The sequence below is a fragment of the Dreissena polymorpha genome, chromosome 9 (assembly GCF_020536995.1).
Source record: "Dreissena polymorpha isolate Duluth1 chromosome 9, UMN_Dpol_1.0, whole genome shotgun sequence".
NCBI classification, from domain to species: domain Eukaryota; kingdom Metazoa; phylum Mollusca; class Bivalvia; order Myida; family Dreissenidae; genus Dreissena; species Dreissena polymorpha.
Window position 1 is genome coordinate 65,069,758 of NC_068363.1, and position 19,637 is coordinate 65,089,394.

The following is a 19,637-nucleotide window of genomic DNA, read 5'->3' on the forward strand; positions in this document are numbered from 1 at the left end:
ATCTGGATCTGGATGGTTACGTCGAAGAAACCAATTCTGGTTTTTACTCGACGGTGTAGGAGTGCGCGATAGTTACACTATTGCTGTTTTAATACACTGTCTTTGAAAATGTCAATTGTTGAAGAGTGCACAATGTCATTACTTAGTTTATTCCAATATATCTCAGTTTTGACAAAGAATGAATTTTTAAAGAGGACAGTTTTTGCTGGGATAGTTTAAAAGCACTTGGAGTTATTGTTCACAAGAAACAAGGTTACACTATGTTATGATGGATATAGTACTCGTTTTGTTTAGCCCTTATGGTACGTTTAGGCCTTAGTGGCTTAAGGTAGCGTTCAATGGAAATAGCTGGTACATGCCCTTCCACCACCTTGTACACTAGCGTCAACCTTTGGGCGCGCCGTCTGTCTTGGAGTGGTGGGAGTTCCAACTTGCGGAGCATTTCAGTGACGCAGCCAGGCTGTCTGGAGCGGTAGTCTCTGGTGATGAACCTTGCAGCTGATCGATGGACACCCTCTAGGCGGTCAATGTCTGTTTGGTGGAATGGGTCCCAAACAACACTGGCATATTCTAGTTTGGAGCGGAAGGCATTTTTGCTGCATTCTAAAGGGCAGTGACTGAGATTTCTTCTTAGGAATCCAAGGCTGGAGTTAGCTCGCTTTGTTATGTTGGTGATATAAGTTTTCCATTCCATGTCTTCAGATAAGGTGATTCCAAGGTAGGGATTTTCTTGTTAATATTGTAGAAGTAGCTAGAATTGCGCTTTGAGCTTAGAAGGTAACATTTCTTTCCGTTAAATTCCATCCCCCATTCGTTTGCCCATTTGTGAAGATAATCTATGTCATTTTGCAGAATTTCATGATCTTTAAATGTGTTTATAGGTCTGTAGAGGAGACAGTCATCTGCGAAAAGTCGAATCTGCGACTTCACCCTTTCAGGCAGGTCGTTTATATGACACAAAAATAGCAACGGTCCTAGCACTGTCCCTTGAGGAACACCGGATCCCACTGGAACTTGGTGTGATTTCTCCCCGTCAACGACCACACACATTTCACGGCGGGTGAGGAAGTTCGAGATCCAGGACAGGAGGTTACCTCGGATTCCATTGTTCTCAAGTTTCAGTAGCAGGCGTTGGTGTGGGACCGTGTCGAAGGCCTTACTGAAGTCCAGGATGATGGTATCGACTTGTTTATTTTGGTAATAGAAGTTAAGTAGATCGTGGATTGTTACAACTAGTTGATTTTCGCTGGAGAATCCAGAGCGAAAGCCGTGATTTAAGGAGGTGAGAACTCTGTGTTTGTCAAGGTGGTTTAGAATGTTATGGCAGATGATATGTTCGAGAAGTTTGGAGATGACTCTGGTAAGGGATACAGGGCGGTAATTTTCAGTCGCGTGACAGTCACCCTTCTGGTAAACTGGTGCTATGTTGGCATCTCTCCAATCTTTCGGCAGTTTTCCAGTGTTGATTGATTGCTGGAAGATAGCGGTTATAGCTGGGGCTAGCTCCATCGGACAGGTCTGGAGGACTTTGTTGGGTACATCGTCAGGGCCTACGGCTTTGTTGACCTTAAGATTTTTTAGTAGTTTGTGTACGCCTTCTTGACCGATCAAAAGTGTAGGGATGTTTTCAGTAACATAGCCTGAGAGTAGTGGTTTCTGTTGTGAGCCATCATCCTTGGTGAAAACTGATTTAAATTGGTTTAGTAAGGTTTCAGCTCTGATTTTAGAGTCGGTGACTAAGTGACCATTGGAGCGTAGAGGTGCAATACCGATGTTATCATGTTTCTTTAATTTGACATATGACCAGAATGGCTTTGTATTGTTGGTGTGAAGATCTTCATTGTTTATTCTGTTAACATGCTCCCATTCTGCCTGGCGGATTCTTTTCTGTAGTTTGTCCAATTTTTTGAGGTTCTAGCTTTTTTTTATAAAGGCATGATTTCTTCTTTATTACTGATTTACTTTCCTTGTGATCCATGGAGTTGAGTTTTTAGTTGTTTTCATTTTTGAAGGGATGTTTGCGTTGATGGCAGAAGTAATTAAGATCCGATTTAAAAATATCCCAAAGTTCATGGACTTAAGAGTTGTTGTTGAACATGCTGGTTATGGTTCCTGATATTTAGTTGGCTTTCACCTTTAAGAGATCCCAGTTGGCTTAAGAAAACAGGTAACAACGTCTGGGCGACCTCTTTGTGTAGAATGGTTTAGTGTCTGAGTCTGCAACGACTATATCATGGTCTGAAATCCCAGGAGCGTTTGATGTGGATTTGATGAGAGAAGTGTTTGTGGTAAAAATAAGATCTAGAAGGGTATTCTCCCTGGTGGGTTTGTCGTGGACTTGAGTAAGATTGAAGTCAGCCGATAAGTCTAGGAGAGCTTGTTGGACATCTTTGTCTTGGGCATTGTTCCTCACAGCTAGGTTCTCCCAGTCGATGTCAGGGCAATTGAAATCCCCCGCGAGGATCATTTGACGGTTATGGTTGAGTGTAGCCAGTTCAAGTGATTTGTGAAGTTTCTGTATGTCAAACATGTTTCTATGTGTCATATAGAAAAAAGATAAAAGGAGGTCTTTCTTGCCTTCCATTTTGATCTGTACCCATTCAACTTCACAGTTTGTCACGAACTCGGCTTTCTCCTTAGCGATGAGGTCCTCCTAGACTAATACATATACTCCCCCACGCCCCCCCCCCCTCCAGTGTGCCTCTGTCATTTCTGAATGATTTGTAATAGCTTGGGAAGACTTCACTTGATTGGATGGCGTCTGAGGAAGGTGGTTTACCAGGATTGATCCCCTTGAGCCAGGATTCGGTCTCGAACACTATGTCGGGTTTGATGTATTGTAAGGCTGCCTGTAGATCAGAGCTCTTTCCGCCGCCAAGGCTTCTGCAATTTACATTCATGAAACGAAGATTCCTGTTGTCTGAAACGCAGTAGAGGGATGAGGTATTCGTCTTAGATGTGCTGGAGGAGGATAAGTGTATAGTTGTATATATCGTTGCTATCTGATCTTCCATGGCAAATGGACAAGTGTTATGATTAAACCTTTGTTGAAGAAGAAACAAACTTTGTTTATTGTTTCTTGTAAGCTCTTGTATAAGATAAATATGTATTTTCTGAAGAGTGAAAACAGTGAGACTGGAGTCATTTTTCTAGACCGTTGTGATTGAATTGAATGATCAGGGGAGATAACTGTGCACAAACTAAAACTTGTTTTGACAGATCCCTCATTGTTGTGTTTTATATAGGAAAAGTGTAAGTTCAATCGGTTTCTCAATGTTAAATCTCTATATTTGATTGTATTCTTTTAATTTTATAATTCTAAGCTGTGTGCTTTTTATTCATGATCCGGCAAACACGATTGTTTACATTGACAACAATGTACTTTGGGTGGGTGGGGTATGTTTTCATGAATAATCCTTTATAGCTGAAATAATTCGCGTTTAGAATAAATGCCAAGAGTCTGCCAAAGCTAAAATCATTAAAAGACTCTATAGCGGCAATTTATATTGACTAAATCCTTTAAGGCTTTATTCAGCATGCAGAAAGATAAGGTTGTGACCTTTTTAATAATTGTATAAAGTTGTAATAGTCAAATCTTAAGGTTCATGTAGAGGCTTCATTTTGAAAAATGTGGGACCCCTAGCATTGAACTCAAATTTGACTAAAGGAAGAGTGCCACATTGAAAATGTATACATATATGCTTGAAAGGATGTTTTTCCTTCAAACTGCTACCAATTTTGTACATCAACGTATCATAACATCCACAAAATCAATCAAACTACAAAGCGATTTTAACACTAAAATATACATTATTTTCAAAAATCTGAATCATGTTTATTCCACGTATTTCGGCGGAAAATTATATAACTAGTGAATAATATCGAAATTGACGAGGGCAAGTTACGCTTAAATAGTAAAAAAAGTTTACATATCTAAAAATATCAAAACTCGAACACATGTCATTTCATCACCATGGGGGCAGCCATTTTTAAATTAATAAAATAGAAAGAAACATGCTATTAACTCACTCATCGCTTAATTGACATTCCAAACGGTTGACGATGAAAAATGCATTGGATTGTAATCTTTCCTTTGATGTTTGCAAACTGCACGATCAGACCTCATAAACACTCAAAAGAATAACTATGTAAGAAGCATTTCACCAATGTTTACAATCGTTGTCGAATCACTGTACTTATATTATTGCGCATAAAATAGTACGCTTACAGACTGACAGAAAGATCGATACATAACTCCGTTCAATTCATCACGGTATACAATTCTATCAATAATATATAATAATACATCGCTTTAACAATCTAAAAGTAGAAATAATTCTTTTAAACGGAGTTTTTAATAACGAAAGTGAAAACAACGGAAGTTGGAATGGATATTCTGTAAGATGCACTTCGGCTACAGAAAAACAAAACAAATAAACTAAAAAAGACGTGTGGGGGACAATTTTCAGCTGGGAAATATTTGCAATAGGGTAAGTGATGATATCTCTGCGTGGTCATTTCTGTTATTTAGTGCGATCTCTTGCTGATTAATGTTAATAGTTGTTTTACTAGTACAACACAATTGTCAAAATAAGTACATGTGTTTTCTTAGGTATGTGTATACACATACCCGGTTTTCTCACCACTGCACGTGGTTTCGACCGATTTGTTTTTCACGTTTTTCTACGGATCACAGCGATGGCCACGCTTTTAAAATGGGTAGAAGGAATCGAACTATAAAATCAATAGTTTTGCCAATTTCTTTATTCTTTTACAATTTTATATGTCGTCTGCAATGTATTTCAATTTGAGATGGTGTAAAATTTGCAATTTGGTTGAGAGGTAAATAACAAAATTGTTAAGCCTTTGAAATATAATTGTGACTCTTATTTTCCACCGTACCTGGATTTTTAAAAAGTAGTTACGTTTTAGTTATTTTAAGAACTTTGTTTAGGATATTTATCCAAAAAAGGCAGTTGAATAAAAACTCATTTGTTGTTTTATGACAATTATTTTCTGTGAAATGTTGCTAACTTGACCTTGTATATGTATATAGCTTTGTATTTATTCAACTTAAGGTAGTGCATATCCTTCCTAACTTTAGATTGAGATTTTGTAAATTAGTGTAAAAATGTATTGGTTTTAAACCAAAATATGAATAAAGCACATACATATTGAATGTCAAAAATGTGTTTATGTTATTCTATCCGTCTTTAGCTTTAAAATGATATATAGTTTGACCATATTGTACCAAATTCGATGAAGAAAAACCAAATAGAAGTTTTAATGAAATTTATCCCCCCCATGAACCTTAAATAATCACGAGAATTTCACAGCCATTTTCTTGGATATAGCTGTCATTAAAAATGAACAATATCCATGAATAAATAATTGCAACACAACAAAGAAGAAGAATCATCCATGTTAATGAATCGAATGTCATATGAATAATTCCAAAATTACATCTTTATCAACAACTTATATAAATTATTAAATAAATTGTAATAATAAGAAGATAAGTAAATTGTTAACAAATACCAGTCACAACTCATACCTCATTTAATCAAAGTACTGGCAGTACTGGTGTGACGATGCTTTTGAAGAGGATGGATATAAAACATCAATTAAAGTTTATCTATATCACCACAATTGTGTATGTTGATACGAACATTTGGGTACGATAAAAAAAATTGGGTACGAAAATTTTGGGTACGAAAAAAAATTTGGTACGAAAAAATTTTGCGTACAAAACATTTTTGGTACGAAAAAAAAGTTTAGGGGTACGGGGAAGTAGTACTCGTGGGTAACTTGACCCATTGAGCGAAACTGGGAGGCGGATCACATTCTTGTTCATTAAGTATAGCAATACATTCATGATGATTCTCGAAAGTAGGTATGAGCACATAGCCCGACCATATGAGCTCAATCGTATGAGCACTTGACTATCCGAGTTCGCCCACGAACATATGTATAAGTTAACTAATAGCGAAATGACCTTATACATGTATATGCTGAAATCTAACAATCGAACGAAATATTAAACATGGTATGTACACTTAGGTGGTTGTGTAATTTCTGTTAGAATATCGTATTCAATATGTAAATTTTAAATTATTATGCCCGCACTTGAGTTTGTTGCCTTGTTTGAGTCTATACGCACCTAGGCTGCACCCAGTGTGTGTATTTGTGTTTTTCCAAGGTAATGTGTTACCTCTGCGCTGAGGCTGCATAATGTTGGGACCCGGAGTTGTTTTGTACTGAAATACTTTTTAATTTTTTATATGGTCAAATGCTGCAGGGGGGATGAGATTTTCCGGAAAAAAAACAACTGTCAGGAATGGTGACCACAAAACATACAAAATATAACATTGCACCGGGAGCGGGAATCGAACCAGTGTCGTAAAGGTGAAATAGCGAACGTCCTTAACACTGCGCTAGCGGGACGGACAATTACGCAAAGAAATGCTGTTTTATCTATATATATCATAGCAGTGCAGCGTTAACAATTTGCGGGTTAGAAATCGTTCGCATTCTTTAGTTTTGTGATCACGTAAAAGTTAATTTTACATGTTTTTATTCGCAATTTATTTACTAAATCGAGAACAAATATCAAACAAAATAGAGAAAATATAAAGATGTTTCATTGGTCCATAAAAATAAAATGGATGTAAAATTACTAATTTGAAATTAACGTTCTGATACACTTATTGAATCTGTTTCCCCAGGATATGCTGTTCTATTAATATTAACCTTTATCAACACGAACGACAACTTTGCTAGGAGAATGTTATCAATGAAAATCAACGAGCAATCTCCTAGGCAGTGGCAAATGCCAAGGGAAGTAACTGAAAAATCGAGTTATCTCAATCGGACTGGCTCGGTCTTTTACATAGGTCGCCATTGTGAAGAATTTTTTTACTGGTTATCAAACCTTGGACGCTGCTGTTCCAGCATCGTCAAAAATGACCAATAAAAGGAGATCTATACAGTCAAGTTACCATTACCGGATCAGTAGCATAATAAAGATGTTCTGGTGAAATGCAATACATTTTTATGCCCCCCTTCGAAGAAGAGGGGGTATATTGCTTTGCACATGTCGGTCTGTTGGTCGGTCGGTCCGTCCACCAGGTGGTTTCCGGATGATAACTCAAGAACGCTTGGGGCAAGGATCATGAAACTTGATAGGTAGATTGATCATGACTCGCAGGTGACCCCTAGTGATTTTCAGGTCACTAGGTCAAAGGTCAAGGTCACAGTGACCCGAAATAGTAAAATGGTTTCCGGATGATAACTCAAGAACGCTTATGCCTAGGATCATGAAACTTAATAGGTAGATTGATAATGGCTGGCAGATGACCCCTATTGATTTTCAGGTCACTAGGTCAAAGGTCACGGTGACCCAAAATAGTAAAATGGTTTCCGGATGATAACTCAAGAACGCTTATGCCTAGGATCATGAAACTTCATAGGTACATTGATCATGACTCGCAGATGACCCCTATTGATTTTCAGGTCACTAGGTCAAAGGTCAAGGTCAGGATGACCCAAAATAGTAAAATGGTTTCTGGATGATAACTCAAGAACGCTTATGCCTAGGATCATGAAACTTCATAGGTACATTGATCATGACTCGCAGATGACCCCTATCGATTATGAGGTCACTAGGTCAAAGGTCAAGTTCACGGTAACCCGAAATAGTAAAATGGTTTCCGGATGATAACTGAAGAACGCTTATTCCTAGGATCATGAAACTTGATAGGTAGATTGATCATGACTCGCAGATGACCCCTATTGATTTTAAGGTCATTAGGTCAAAGGTCAAGGTTATGGTGACCCGAAATAGTAAAATGGTTTCCGGATGATAACTCAAAAACGCTTATTGCTAGGATCATGAAACTTCAATGGTACATTGATCATGACTGGCAGATGACCCCTATTGATTTTCAGGTCACTAGGTCAAAGGTCTAGGTCACAGTGACAAAAAACATATTCACACAATGGCTGTCACTACAACGGAGAGCCCATATGGGGGGCATGCATATTTTACAAACAGCCCTTGTTTGAGACTTCTTTTACACCAGTTTGATTAAACATTACCTTTGCTTACTGATTCAGCACAAAGTCTTATTTTTAAACGCAGGCAAAATGTATTTGTGATACCTTTTTTATGCCGCAAAATTCATGCATTTAGGGATCAGTTGTAGCCATAACAGATCACGTGATCAAAAACACTCAGGGTGGCATAACACACTATTTGAACTGTCGAAACACGAACTGTGTTGTTTACAATGACCAAGCTACATTTCCAGTTATAAATTATATTAATTTTTTTTGTTATTAATTGTTTCCTATATGTGATCTTGTATCTACACTTTACGCATGGTGTTCTTGTGTGAATTATCTGTTGACAATTCCTAAAAAGATTGAAAAGATTAGGGCATCTTATAAACCATGTAAGTTGTTTGAATCATATCTTATCATCAATATTGAACATGGAACATTAATAAAACATTAAGATTGAGATCATTTATTGTAAGAATCAACAAGGTTTGCATATATTTTAATAATATATATTATCAATACGCATATTATCACGCTTGATCCGTTATTTCCCTAATTCTTCATTTCATTTAAGGTGTTGCAAAATGTAAAATTCCAATCAAAACTGAAATGGACTTTTGCAGGCAAAAAGACTGCTAAATGGCCTTTAAAGGGGCCTTTTTACAGATTTTGGCATTTTTTTTAACTTATTCATTAAATGCTTTATATTGATAAATGTAAACATTGGATCGTAAAAGCTCCAGTAAAAAATCAAGAATAAAATAAAAAAAAGGAAAAGAACATTGCCCGGAGCATGTTTCGAACCAGTGACCCTGGAGTCCTGTCAGAGTCCTGAAGTAAAAACGCTTTAACCTACTGAGCTATTCCGCCGGGTACACATTATTCACGTATTTTATACGTTATATAAGCAATCTTCGTTGTTTCACAAAATTTAACGACAAAAACAGAACTCTCCAAATTATTCAATCGTTTCGCGTTGCAACGCTTTATAATTTTTAGGTTTTAAAATCGTCAAAAGATGCATATAATGGCTATATTAGAGCATGGTAAATGTTCAGTATTACTGTTTCCTCACAAATATCATAACCAAAACAAAAATTTGCGAATCTGAAACAACTTTTTTCAATTTTGTCAATTTACCAAAGCGTGAAAAGATCCCTTTAAATTAATGCGTAAACTTCTTACTTTCCAATAGAGTTATAGCACGTGGCTGTGAAAAATGTTCAACCTCGATTTGGAAACGAGACAGAAGAACACACAGTCGTAAATACATGTCAGCAAAAAATACGGAAATGTTTGACAAAGAGTAGCTCCGATTACAACTCAATCAATGCGTTTTAAAGAACAGGCCTTGAAGATGCTGTGTGCAAAATATCCTCATAAAATGTCAACTATTTATCGCGATAGGCAGTCTTGAACATCAAAGTGATCCGCTATGGGTAATGATCCGGCAATGGTAACTTGACTGTACTTTAAATAATTAGAAACTGAAAATCTCTATCTTCTTCTTGATTGCCTTTGAGTTTGGAGGCAAGGATGAAATTGGTTTTCTCATGTAGGACCTACACCTGTCCTTACAGCTTCTTCTGCAAACTCACAAGTTCCAACCATACATTTTCTCTCAGGGGGTTATGGTCCTTACATTCCTTGCAGAATCTCCACTCCTAGAAGACTGAATAAGGTGGAATCTTATGGGCATGTCATTGTTTAGTTTATTGTGCCCTGTTTGTATTCAGATGATAATCATCTGTTCTAGTTGTAACGGATGATGGTAGCTGTCCTGTTTGTGTCCATTAAATGTTAATTTTTTAACAGGCTCTTAATGATGGTGTTTATTCTTCTAGACTGACTATGTTCTCCTTTTGGTATTTTTTTTACTCTCAGCATTGTTTGCCTAATAATATCAGTATACTAACTACTGCTGTTTTCAGGACTGACAAAGCATCTGTTAGTCAAGGCTTCTACCTGAGTAGTTTGTGAAGTGGAGGCCTGTTTGTATTGCCTCTGCCTGCCACTGTCTGTTTGGGTGGTGGAGATACATCATACATTCTACCCCCCCCCCCCCTTTCTTGACTGCATCTGTTGCTGACCCATCTTTGTGATATTTTATAGCGGACACAGGCTTGTCAGTGTCTGGAGCTACTCTTTACACATATTGGGCAAGTCCCATTTAGGAACAAATGGGTTAATTTACAGATCAATACTGGTCTATCTGATTATCTGAACAGTCATATTGCTATAGATAAGTCATTTTTGATTGTCATAAAATGTTGGAGTCAAGCTACAACTTTTGGACTAATAACCCCCATTGTCCATGATATATTCTGTAAAGAACTGCAGAGCTTCATTAAACAATTATTCCAAGTACACTATTTTTTCCCATCATGCTTTATATTTAAAGTTGTTTTTTTTAAATATATTTCAGACAATACAATCGTACAACAGAAGACAATGGATGGGATGATGGCACCATCAATGCTTTCTTCATTATGTGATATGATGAGACCTCCAGATGAGGAATCAGATAGTGATGAAGACAAGGTAATAAATGAATAATAACTGAACTATGTGACCTTTGTCAGGGTTCTTTCACTTGGGGTAAACTTGCAGGGCCCTTCATATTGGGAATATTAACACAAAATATTTTTGTTGAAAAGCATGATTACATGTGTATAATTTACTTTTATAATATTATAAAAATTTTATCACATCTTTTTAATAAATAGTACATTATGTAACCTTTAACATTGCTTTGATGAAAATAGCTGGAACATGTGCCAAAATGCGTCTTACTTTGTCAATTATGTTCAAATTAAGACAATTTTGATCCAAATTACTGGTAAGCTTACTTTGAGCAAGTCATTATTGGGAAAATATAAACAGTTTATTTAGGCATATTGTCCAGCTTATTGTTTGACAGAAAATTATGTGTAAATATTACAAAAAGTTCCAGCTCTTTAAACTCATACATAATTCCCCTGAATTCAGTATTAAAAATAGTGTGATTATTGCATGATTCTAAATACATAGTGGGAACACAAATATAATTAATATTTGCGTTGTGTTCCATGGTATAATGGATATATTTCAGCATAGTGGCACAATACAAAAATATACATTAAATTTAGGTAACCTTCAATTCAAATACATCAGATTTTATTGTGATTTTAGCCAACGAAATCTGTACTTTCCTCATTATTTTACCTAAATATCCATGTAAAATCTCAGTACTTTTTCTGAAATAAATCAATTAAATAGTTAGCCACTAAATGAGTGCATTGTATTGTTTATAAACATGTCTTTTATTGTTATGCAGCCCGTTTCATCTATAGCACAGCTGACACCTGGAAGTATCGGGCCTGCTAAAAAGAACAATTCATCGGGTCAAAACAATACAGGTGTGCATTCAAAATATAGCTTCTTCTGAAGTAGTATATGACTAAATGGTTTGAATGAAAGACATTAAGAAACATAAACATGAGAGAACCCTTGAATTTGAGTCAAGTGAACTTATCCCTCCCTTTGCAACTCACTACAGTATGAACAACAAAACACTCACTCAACCTGCATTATTGGACTAACAGTGTGGTGAAAAGTGAGAACAAACAATGTTTTTATGCCCCCGAAGGACGTCTTATAGTATTTGAACTGTCCGTCAGTCCGTCTGTCTGTCTGTCCATCCGTCCGTCCGTCAGTCAGTTGGTCAGTCAGTCAGTCAGTCAGTCAGTCAGTCAGTCAGTCTGTCCGTCCGAAAACTTTTACATAACTTTTGCAATATTGAAGATAGCAACTTAATATTTGGCATGCATGTGTATCTCGTGGAGTTGCACATTTTGAGTGGTGAAAGGTTATGATCAAGCTCATCCTTCAAGGTCAAAGGTCAAATATATGGCTTCAAAGCAGCGCAGTAGGGGGCATTGTGTTGACAAACACATCTCTTGTTTAGTATCAATCTTACACATTTTTCTTCAAGTTGAAGTATAAATAACTTAACTCCAATAACATATTGGGAAAGATCTGAGTTATACAATAAACTGTTATTATTTACTCTGTCTTCTGTCATTTAAAATCTGTCAAAACATTCTAATGCACAACCCAAGCAAACATCCTTTTGGCTTCCCATGGGGTTTATCCCTTTCCCACTCAGAGGCAAAGTGAAAATGGCTATGTGCAAACAGCATAAAACCAGACCAGCCTGCGAGTAAATCGCAGTCTGTTCAGGTGTTATGCTGTTTACTGCTAATCAATATCTAAGGGTTGGAAATGAATCCTATAAAACTTGAATTTAGTAAGAAAGGTATTTAATTAAATTTAACTTAGAGACTACAAATGCCTCAAAATATGTATCATAGTGGTAAACAGTTTAAAGTTTTGGCACATCTTCATTAGAAGAAAGTTACTTTATGACATACATGTAATTACAGAATTGCTTGTCATAGAATTTATGAATATTGCGATTTTAAATTGAAAAAAATAAGGGGTACACTTGTCTTCATAACTTGACAACAGAACAGAACAGAACAGATAGTTTATATGTGACTTAAGAATATACAGCTTATTGTCAACAAGTAATTAAGCACTAATCAACACAAACTCTTCAAATAAACAACAACAAAAACAGAGAAAGAAAAGAAAAAGTTAAAGTAAAAACATTCAATTTCATTTTTATGCATTTTTTACAAATGAATGAATTTTGGTAGGAATGTCTGATTTAAGGGAACGCTTGTTCTGTTTTAACAATGTAATGAATGTTAAATATCTGTAATTCATCGAAAAAAATGCATGCAGTTAGATATTATGTACAAAAAGATAATCTCTACAGTAGTCCAATCTTTTTATGCATTTCAGCTAAGAAGGACACAAAAGACATATGGGATGCAGAAGAGGTGCAAGAAGGAGCAGAGTTTGAGTCCATATATGACCCTCGTCCTCAGCCTGAGTAAGTTGTTGTAAGATTGAGCCAAGCTAACAACCACATGCTTGTACTTGTGTTTGTAAGTGGCCCAAAAATTGAGAACTTTTATTGTTTGAAAAAATGGGGAAATATTTTTTTAAGTTGATGTCATGCTTTAATTGTAAAAGTTCAACTTTTTTGTGTAAACTTAACATAAAAATTGGTCAATAATTTTTGTGCATGCTGGTTAGCATAATTCCTTGCCCAAAGATCTATCAAGAATGTATTGTTAGCTCATCTATTTTTTTTTTTTTAATTATGAGCTATTGTCATCACCTTGGCATCGGCGTCTGCATTGGCGTCTGCGTTGGCGTCGGCGTCCGGTTAAGTTTTGTGTTTAGGTCCACTTTTCTCATAAAGTATCAAAGCTATTGCATTCAAACTTAGTACACTTACTTACTATCATAAGGGGACTAGGCAGGCAAAGTTAGATAACTCTGGCATGCATTTTGACATAATTATGTGCCCTTTTTATACTTAGAAAATTGAAAATTTGGTTAAGTTTTGTGTTTAGGTCCACTTTATTCCTAAAGTATCAAAGCTATTGCTTTCATACTTGGACACTTACTAACTATCATAAGGGGACTGTGCAGGCAAAGTTATGTAACTCTGACTGGCATTTAGACAGAATTATGGCCCCTTTATACTTAGAAAATTGAAAAGGTCGTTAAGTTTTGTGTTTTGGTCCACTTTACTCCTAAAGTATCATAGCTATTGCTTTCATACTTGGACACTTACTAACTATCATAAGGTGACTGTAAAGGACAAGTTGCATAACTCTGGTTGTCATTTTGACGGAATTATGGCCCTTTTTTGACTTAGTAACTTTGAATATATGGTTAAATTGTGTTTTTACATCCACTTTACTTCTTAAGTATCAAGGCTATTGCTTTCAAACTTCAAATACTTTCACACTATCATGAAGGTACTGAACCTGGCAAGTTGAATTTTACCTTGACCTTTGAATGACATTGACTCAAGGTCAAATAATTAAATTTGGCTAAAATTGCCATGACTTTGTTATTTATGATCAGATTTGATTGATACTTTGACTTATCACAATAGACTCCACCCAAACCATTCCCCATGCCCCCCCCCCCGCCGAATCCCCCCCCCCAAAAAAAAGTTTTTTTTATTTTTTTTATTTTTGAAAGATCATCTTATAAATCATCTTATAAATGACAACACACTCACACTATACCTCCCCCCCCCCAAAAAAAAAAATATCTTTTTTTGAAACATGGTTACAAAAAAATTATTTATATTTATTATTTTATTTTTGAAAGACCTTCTAACTATTCCACACAAGAATCCCCCCCCCCAAAAAAATTTTTTTTTTTTTTTTTTTTCATTTTATTTCTTATTTTTGGAAGTTAATGTTATAAATGACCACACCCCCACACTATAAACCCCTCTCCACCCCACCCCTCCATCTTTTTTGATTGAAGTATTGAGATAGGTCCCTTCACCTATAAAATGAAAAATATATGAGTGGTCTGCACCCGCAAGGCGGTGCTCTTGTTAGATCTTTGCCTTGCCAAGCTAGTAATAAAACATGCAAAAGTATATTTTGAACTTACTGATTATAAATAACCAGATATCAATTTATATAAGTTTATTAATATACGTATAAACGCTTCAGATAGAGGCAGTATTTATGGATCGGAAATCGCAATATTTTAAAATAGTCAAATTCAAATTTAATATAAAATTATGAGTTAAACTGATAAGGAAATAAATGATGACCAAATAAATACTTATAAATAACAAGGACTATAGATTAACAATGTTCAACTGAATTAATTATTTTAGTTTAAGACATACATCTGGTAAATTGGTTTTAATCATGCAAATGTCAGTTAAATTAAAGATATATATATGTTACTCTTGTAAAGGTATGACATTGTCTACAAGCAGGCTGTTACTTCAGAAGATATGTTTCTACAGATGGGCAACAAAACACCATCCACAGCTTCGTGCGAAGAAATGGTGGTATGTTACCCTGCAATTATTTCTTTATTTGAAATTAAACTAAAGAAAACAGTCCGAATGCATGTTGTTATTTATATGGTTAGTTAATAATTTGTTTCCATCTATCTATGATTTATGACACTCCTGTTAATTGCTATCAATTAGTGGCAACCATGATGATTGACCATTTCATCGACCAACAAAAGGACAACAGACTTAAACAATACAGGAGCTTCACTTTTTAAATTGTATGGAAGGAGCTGCAGAAATTTAACAGGGTGATTTCTTGCCAAATTATTTGGGCGGCAGGTGTGACCCCTGCTGGCCCTTTGTCAATACCCTTGTGTGGCAAAAGTCACAAATACAGTATATTGTATCAAATTCCTAACTTACAGAAGGTATTTTATATGTAATACATACAGCCAAAGCAATAAAACTTCAGTCAGAAAACATAATGTTATATGTCAACTTTATGCCTGTATAATTTCAGGTGAAAGTCAAACTTCCAGATACCAAGCTTGCTGATGTTACATTAGATGTGAAAACCAAATTTTTGGATTGTAGAACACCAAAATAGTAAGTTGCTAAAATAATTTTGCAAATTTTTAAAATGAAATTTTAAGAATTTCTTAGTAGAAAAACTCTCTATTTTATGTATATGAAATAAACAAAAGTATTTTCAATTTTCGTTTTTTTAACATGTAAAAAAGCTGATAATATTGTGCAATTAAATAGTTTTCATGTAAAATAAAAGCAATATTAGCATGCTATTATGAAACAGCAGTAGTAGTGAGAGTATTAATAGTAGCAGTAGCATTATATTTTTATTATCATTATGATTATTATTTTTAGCTCACCTGTCACGAAGTAACATGGTGAGCTTATGTGACCGTGTGATGTCCGGCGTCCGTTGTGTGTGCGTGCGTGTGTGCGTGCGTCCGTCTGTCAACAATTTGTTTGTGTAGACAGTAGAAGTCGCAGTTTTAATCCAATCTTTATGAAATTTGGTCAGAATGTATATCTTGATAAAATCTGGGTTGGGATTGTATTTGGGTCATCTGTGGTCAAAAACTAGGTCACTAGGTCAAATAATTGAAAAATCATCAACATTTTGTTTGTGTAGACAGTAGAGGTCGCAGTTTTCATCCAATGTTTATGAAATTTGGTCAGAATGTTTATCTTGATGAAATCTGGACTGGGATTGTATTTGGGTCATCTGTGGGCAAAAACTAGGTCACTAGGTCAAATAATTGAAAAATCATCAACAATTGGTTTGTGAAGACAGTAGAGGTCACAGTTTTCATCCAATCTTTATGAAATTTGGTTAGAATGTTTATCTTGATGAAATCTGGGTTGGGATTGTATTTGGGTCATCTGGGGTCAAAAACTAGGTCACTAGGTCAAAAACTAGGTCAAATAATAGAAAAACCTTGTGTAGACGATAGAGGTCGCAGTTTTTATCCAATCTTTATGAAATTTGGTCAGAATGTTTATCTTGATGAAATCTGGGAGGGTTGGGATTGTATTTGGGTCATCTGGGGTCAAAAACTACGTCACTAAGTCAAAAACTAGGTCAAATAATAGAAAAACCTTGTGTAGACAATAGAGGTCGCAGTTTTCATACAATCTTTATGAAAATTGGTCAGAATGTTTATCTTGATGACATCTGGGTTGGGATTGTATTTGGGTCATCTGAGCTAAAAAACTAGGTCACTAGGTCAAATAATAGAAAAACCGTCAACAATTTGTTTGTGTAGACAGTAGAGGTCACAGTTTTCATCCAATCTTTATGAAATTTGGTCAGAATGTTTATCTTGATGAAAACTGGGTTGTGATTGTATTTGGTTAGTCAGGTGAGCGATTCTTGTTATTATTGTTATTATTATCATCCAGTTTTCTTGGACTCCACTTACCTCATCCAGTGGACAGCAAAAGTGGCAAGGCGCAATGGGACGGCAAGTCAGAGACATTGAGTGTGACCTTGAAAATGACACGCGAATATGACTTTATGAACTTCTGATACGTTTTTGAGATGAAACTAGGTCTTGAGGCACAGCCAAGTGATATTTTGTGTCACCTTTTGGTACTTGAGTTCTTCAAATGGAGAATTAGAAGGACAAAGCAAGGCAAACACAAATGCCTAAATTCTTCTTTGTTATCACAATTGAATATTTTTTGATAGCAATTTTGATTTCAGGTTACAAACAAAGCATATATCTTAATCTTCTTTTTTCTAATCTGTTCAATTAATGTTTAAAAGAAAGAAAATTAAAATTATAGTCAAACCTAAGAAAAGAGGTCAGCCATTGGAAATGACCAAAGTGACTGTTGTAGACAGATGACCGTTGTTTTCAGGAGACCACATTTTAGATGGCTGCTAAGCTGGTAGTATTGCATAAAAATATTTGTATTGAATAACACAAATTAATATTTATAAACGGATTTAAATTCATACCTATTGTTAAACGAATTAATGTATCCAGAATATTTTTGTTTACTCGTGCATCTCGTTATGTGAAATCAGCCAGTTCTTATTACGTTCATTGGAAGATATTTGTTAATATCGGTCGCCACGTGTCATTGACGTCACGTCCAAACAAGAGTAATTTTAAGATCGCTGTTATAAACCGATTTTGACTTGAAAAAACAATCCACTTGCACTTGCCGGAATTGAATTGTTTTAAAAAGTGTAATAACAAGGCTAAGAATCAGTGATAAAAGCCTGTCTCGTGGTTCGAACCCGGTACCTCTCGATACAAAAGCTTACAAGCTACGCTAAACAACGCAGACTTGTAAATTTGAACGAAAGTTAAATGCTTAGAATGTTTCACACGTTTCTGCAAAATTATCTATGAAAAGTGTTACCAACGCTCGATATTTTAGTTTCTGATTATCAATAATAAAAAATGAAGTGTAATTTGGCCTGTTTGAATATAACGCATACGTTATTTTATGAATCTTTTCCATTTTTTCTAAAAATTGTCATTTTGACTATGTGTGAACAAGTCCTTTTAAACATCGACGACCGACACCGTATTTTTCTACAATATATATTTGTAAACAAATCTTGACTTGCAGAATGGCTGACCAAATTGTGAATTATCTCCGTGCTATGTTAATATAATTAACACAATATCATCTGCACTGTACTGTCGGGCCGACTAGCTCAGTTGGTAAAGCGCTTGTCAACAAATCCTGTTTCGATCACCGGTCTTTCTACGGCCATTCTCCCACTACCTCTGATTCTTGTACTACAGAGAAGAACAGACAGTTTATTAAAACTTATGCAAAAGTACATCGTCTCAATTCACGAAATATAATACAAAATATCGTCAGTAATTGGCACTAGTATATGCAGTTATTTCTGGTAATCCAGCTAGCCCGAGAAAAGTGCGAGTTGGTTAACTAATCGCCTTGATATAACTAAAATACGCATAAAAACGACGAAAATACTAACTGAACAGACAATACAACTCTACTTATGTAAGCTGAGGGTATTTATAGTTGAAAGCGTAAATTGTTAATGACGCTATCTTCAATAACTCAAATATCTTTGGTGAGTTGTTTAATTGTTTGTAAGTAAATGTAACAATGTATGTGACTTGTATATTTTTGTTCTTATATTGTGTTCATTACGTATAGAAAAAAAAAAAAAAATTCTACATGTTTTCCAATAAAATAAATTTATCATTTTCATATATATGTATATGTTCATAACATGTTGCTGTATATTTACACTCTTTTTTTCTATATCCGACTTTATTTCTATCATCATCCATTTTACTTGAATGCATATTCTTGTGCTTGCTGCATTTTTATACGGATTATAATTGAAGGGCGGGGGTAAAAACATATAATTTACTACAATCATACTGGACGTCCGTCTGTCCACAGACATTATACATTTAATCCTGTTACATTTTAAACGTACCGGTATTTTGTCCTATTATATGAAGTCGTGCACGTGCAATTTTTATCATCCTACTTACTATTACAAGCGTTATGCCCACTTTTCATGTTAGTAAGACTTTAAAACATTATTATATTTTATGTACACTATAAGCGCTTTTTTCTGACACCACATTGTTCACATGTGTAATATTTTAGATTATGTGCCCGAGGTAACAATTCGGTCACGTCCCGGTGGTCTCAATCTCAACGTACACATATAAAGCACACTTACTAAAACATAATTAAATTATCTTAAAGGGGCATTTTCACAGACATTGGCATGCATTGAAGTTTTTCATTAAATGCTTTATATTTAAATGTAAACATTGGATCTAAAAAGCTCGAGTAAAAAAACAACAAGAATACAATTAAAGAAAGAAAAAGTATCCCTCAACTGGGCTCGAACCACTGACCCCTGGAGTAAAAGTCTATCGCATAGACCACTCGGCCATCCGTGCTCATGCAATGAGTGATGTATTTTATAGTTTATATAATCAATCCTTATAGTATTACACAATATAACGACCAGAACAGAATTTCCAAATTTAACCGTTTCGCGTTGCAACGCTTTATTATTTTCAGGTTTTTGAATCGTCAAAAGATGCATATAATGGATATTTTAGAGAATTGTAAATGTTCAGTATTACTGTTTCCTCGCAAATATCATAACTACAACGAAAATGTGCGAATCTGAAACCTT

General features: G+C 35.3%; 1 protein-coding gene across 1 annotated transcript; it reads left to right on the forward strand.

The window, feature by feature from the left end:
* Positions 1 to 3,178: 3,178 nt before the first annotated feature.
* On the forward strand, positions 3,179 to 18,732 carry LOC127844492 (dynein axonemal assembly factor 6-like). The gene is made up of 7 exons (XM_052374762.1): positions 3,179 to 3,252; positions 10,487 to 10,602; positions 11,378 to 11,459; positions 12,910 to 13,000; positions 14,911 to 15,007; positions 15,477 to 15,562; positions 16,880 to 18,732. The coding sequence occupies exons 2-7, from the start codon at positions 10,513 to 10,515 to the stop codon at positions 17,004 to 17,006; spliced, it is 573 nt and encodes a 190-aa protein (XP_052230722.1). The 5' UTR covers positions 3,179 to 3,252; positions 10,487 to 10,512; the 3' UTR covers positions 17,007 to 18,732.
* Positions 18,733 to 19,637: the final 905 nt, after the last annotated feature.